Raw genomic sequence first — 2,811 nt, 5'->3', positions numbered from 1 at the left:
CCCCCCCCCCACTCCCATTGCTTTTTTATCACTTCAGAGGTTACATTTGTGTTTATGATACTGAAGGGTAATAGTGCTAGATCATTTGTATTTTGAATAGCTCTGTATCTCCAGGGAGGCAAGAAAGCTGAGCTCTAAATAATAAGTTAGAGAGCAACATAAACATGATACAAAAGGCAGTATAGTAAAGGGCATTTGAGTTTGGGAGATTTAAGTCTATTCAGCAACGTGGATCAGTAATAATATGATGGTAAAAAGGCTGTGCTTAGATTCACATTGTGTCATGTTTTAACATTAAGCTGCTTTAACTGCCGCTATATCAAAACATTTTATTTCTCTCATAAAACAGTAGTGCAACAATATATTAAAAAGAGAAAACAAATTATAAATTTAGATTTTTATTATTCGAGTAAACATTTATGTTCTGCCAGGCTGAATTGTTCATTACAGTAGCTAAATAACTTGTTATTGTGTGACGTAAAAATAATTTTACCATGTGTTTTATGACAAAGTTATTGCGTGTTTGTTCGCTAGGATATTATGTCCATTAGTAAAGAGGATGTCTCAGAAATATAAGTGAGTTTGGACAAAGAAGCCTCAAATTATATTTTTCATCAACAAACCAAAAATGATCATATATTGACAGTGTTTTGCAGCATTGAAGCGTGTTGTGAAGGCTAACTACTTTATGGTGTTGTCTGAATGGTTCTGTGTGTGGTGTGCTGACTCATGTTTATGCATACACCGTGTTGATTTGTACAATCATTCATATGGAGAGCGTTATCTGCCAAAAGAATTAAAAGAATCCATCATTCAAAATTGCTTTAACACGGATGTTCGAGAGTGCAGACGTTATTGATTTTTGAAGTTTTTCAACTAAAATGTGGGCTGCTGTGGTTATTTTTTCTATTTTCATTCATTTGATCACTTTGTCTCAATAGCCTGAGTATTTGTGTGCGTGCCTGCCTCTCTACAGGTGGACTGGTTGAAGAACGAGGATGTCATTGATCCATCGCAGGACTCCAACTTCCTGATCACCATCGATCATGATCTGATCATCAAACAGGCCAGACTCTCAGACACAGCCAACTACACCTGTGTGGCTCGTAACGTGGTGGCCAAAAGACGCAGCAGCACAGCTACTCTTATTGTTTATGGTAACGCACGCATGTTTTTCCTTCTCTTCCATTTTGGGGGGATTGGTTTATGAATCATGGCTTAACATAGTAATCAAAATCATCCGTGTGTTGCTGTTCAGGTTCAACGATGCACTGTGTTAAGTGATAATAAGTGACTTGCAAAATGAGATACTTTAGTAGCTCAAAATGTAAACATTAAATTACTGAATTAACTTTATGGATCTTGCACTTTTACATAAGACAATGTTGAAAATTAAAAATGAAATATAATTTGAAAACCACCATACTCTATCAATAGGAACTATTTTCTGTATACAAAGCCCATAAAAGTGGTTGGTAGTTGGATAATGGATTGATGGGTTTATATCCTGATTATTATGTTAAAGATGACCAAGGTATTAACGGCCACACTTGCCTGTCTGTCTCCGTCAGTAAGCGGAGGCTGGTCTTCCTGGACCGAATGGTCAGAGTGTAACGCTCGGTGTGGGCGGGGCTGGCAGCGACGAACACGCAGCTGCACCAATCCGGCCCCTCTGAATGGAGGAGCCTTCTGTGAAGGCCCGCCCTTCCAGAGAGTGACCTGCACCACACTTTGCCCAGGTGACGATGACATCACGATTATTGATAACATCTTCAGGCAAAGTAGTCAAGCACTGAAATATCAGGGAATTTCCCAAATATGGTATTTTGCGAGAAGTGCCGGGATGAATTTTTTAACTTTTAGAACATAAGATGCTGGAAAAACCAGGCTGTTGACCCCCACATTTTTTCAACGTAAAAACTATTTTTTCCAACAAGGACAGAATAACATTTGGTCATGTAGCTGCTTTGATTTCATCGTGAAAAAAATCAGGAACATCTGATTTCTGTTATCCGATTTACTGTCACACACCATTCTGCCACTTATTGCTGCAACCCGTGCGTCAGACCACCATGACTCCAATATGCATATGCATATGCACATTATACAGTCATGCCCGATTCCCCTCTACCTGCAGTGATGGAAGTATTTAGCCGTTGGTTAGCTGTAAAATGACTCACATCTCTGCTGTCTCATTCCAGTGGATGGAGGATGGACAGAGTGGGCAAAGTGGTCCGCCTGTGGGACAGAGTGCACCCACTGGCGCAGTCGCGAGTGCCAAGCCCCCCCACCTAGAAATGGAGGAAAGCACTGCAGTGGCAGCATGATGGAAAGCAAAAACTGCACTGAGGGGTTGTGTGCACGCAGTAAGTCACCTGAGCAATATGTTTGAACTGGGGTGGTTGTTAAATGTCAAAAGTTAGTAAATATTTGACATATATACATATATTCATTTGTGATATATCCTAATTCTTCAGTTCATGCAAATCAGCCACTGATTAACTAAGAACTTAGTTAATTAGTGCACATAGTTCAACTGTCTAACATCTAAAAGAAACCGGTATCTATAAGGCTCAACTCCCTAATGGCAAATTTGTTGCTTCAGGTGGTTGTTTTATTGATAATCGTGAGTGTTGCATGCGGTGATATTTTTTGTCATAGCTCACAGTTTCATAAGGTGTATTGCATTTCAGAACTATTTTGTGTAGAACTGCATGCCCTAGGTGATTTGGCACTGCAGCATGGTGAAAGTGCCAATGATGTCGAGAGAGAGAGAGAGAGAGAGAGAGAGAGAGAGAGAGAGAGAGAGAG

The 2,811-nt window shown here is 39.9% G+C and overlaps 1 protein-coding gene across 1 annotated transcript in view; it reads left to right on the top strand.

Moving 5' to 3' along the window:
* unc5b (unc-5 netrin receptor B) overlaps nucleotides 1–2,811 on the top strand; it is a 46,983-nt gene that overhangs the window by 32,363 nt on the left and 11,809 nt on the right. Inside the window, exons 4-6 of the mRNA XM_031874570.1 lie at nucleotides 945–1,157; nucleotides 1,572–1,739; nucleotides 2,202–2,366. Of these exons, the coding sequence (XP_031730430.1) occupies nucleotides 945–1,157; nucleotides 1,572–1,739; nucleotides 2,202–2,366 (546 nt within the window). The remainder of the gene's footprint in view (nucleotides 1–944; nucleotides 1,158–1,571; nucleotides 1,740–2,201; nucleotides 2,367–2,811) is intronic.

The sequence above is a fragment of the Anarrhichthys ocellatus genome, unplaced genomic scaffold (assembly GCF_004355925.1).
Source record: "Anarrhichthys ocellatus isolate YVR2014 unplaced genomic scaffold, GSC_Weel_1.0 scaffold3, whole genome shotgun sequence".
NCBI classification, from domain to species: domain Eukaryota; kingdom Metazoa; phylum Chordata; class Actinopteri; order Perciformes; family Anarhichadidae; genus Anarrhichthys; species Anarrhichthys ocellatus.
This window is presented reverse-complemented; position numbering and strand designations above follow the sequence as displayed.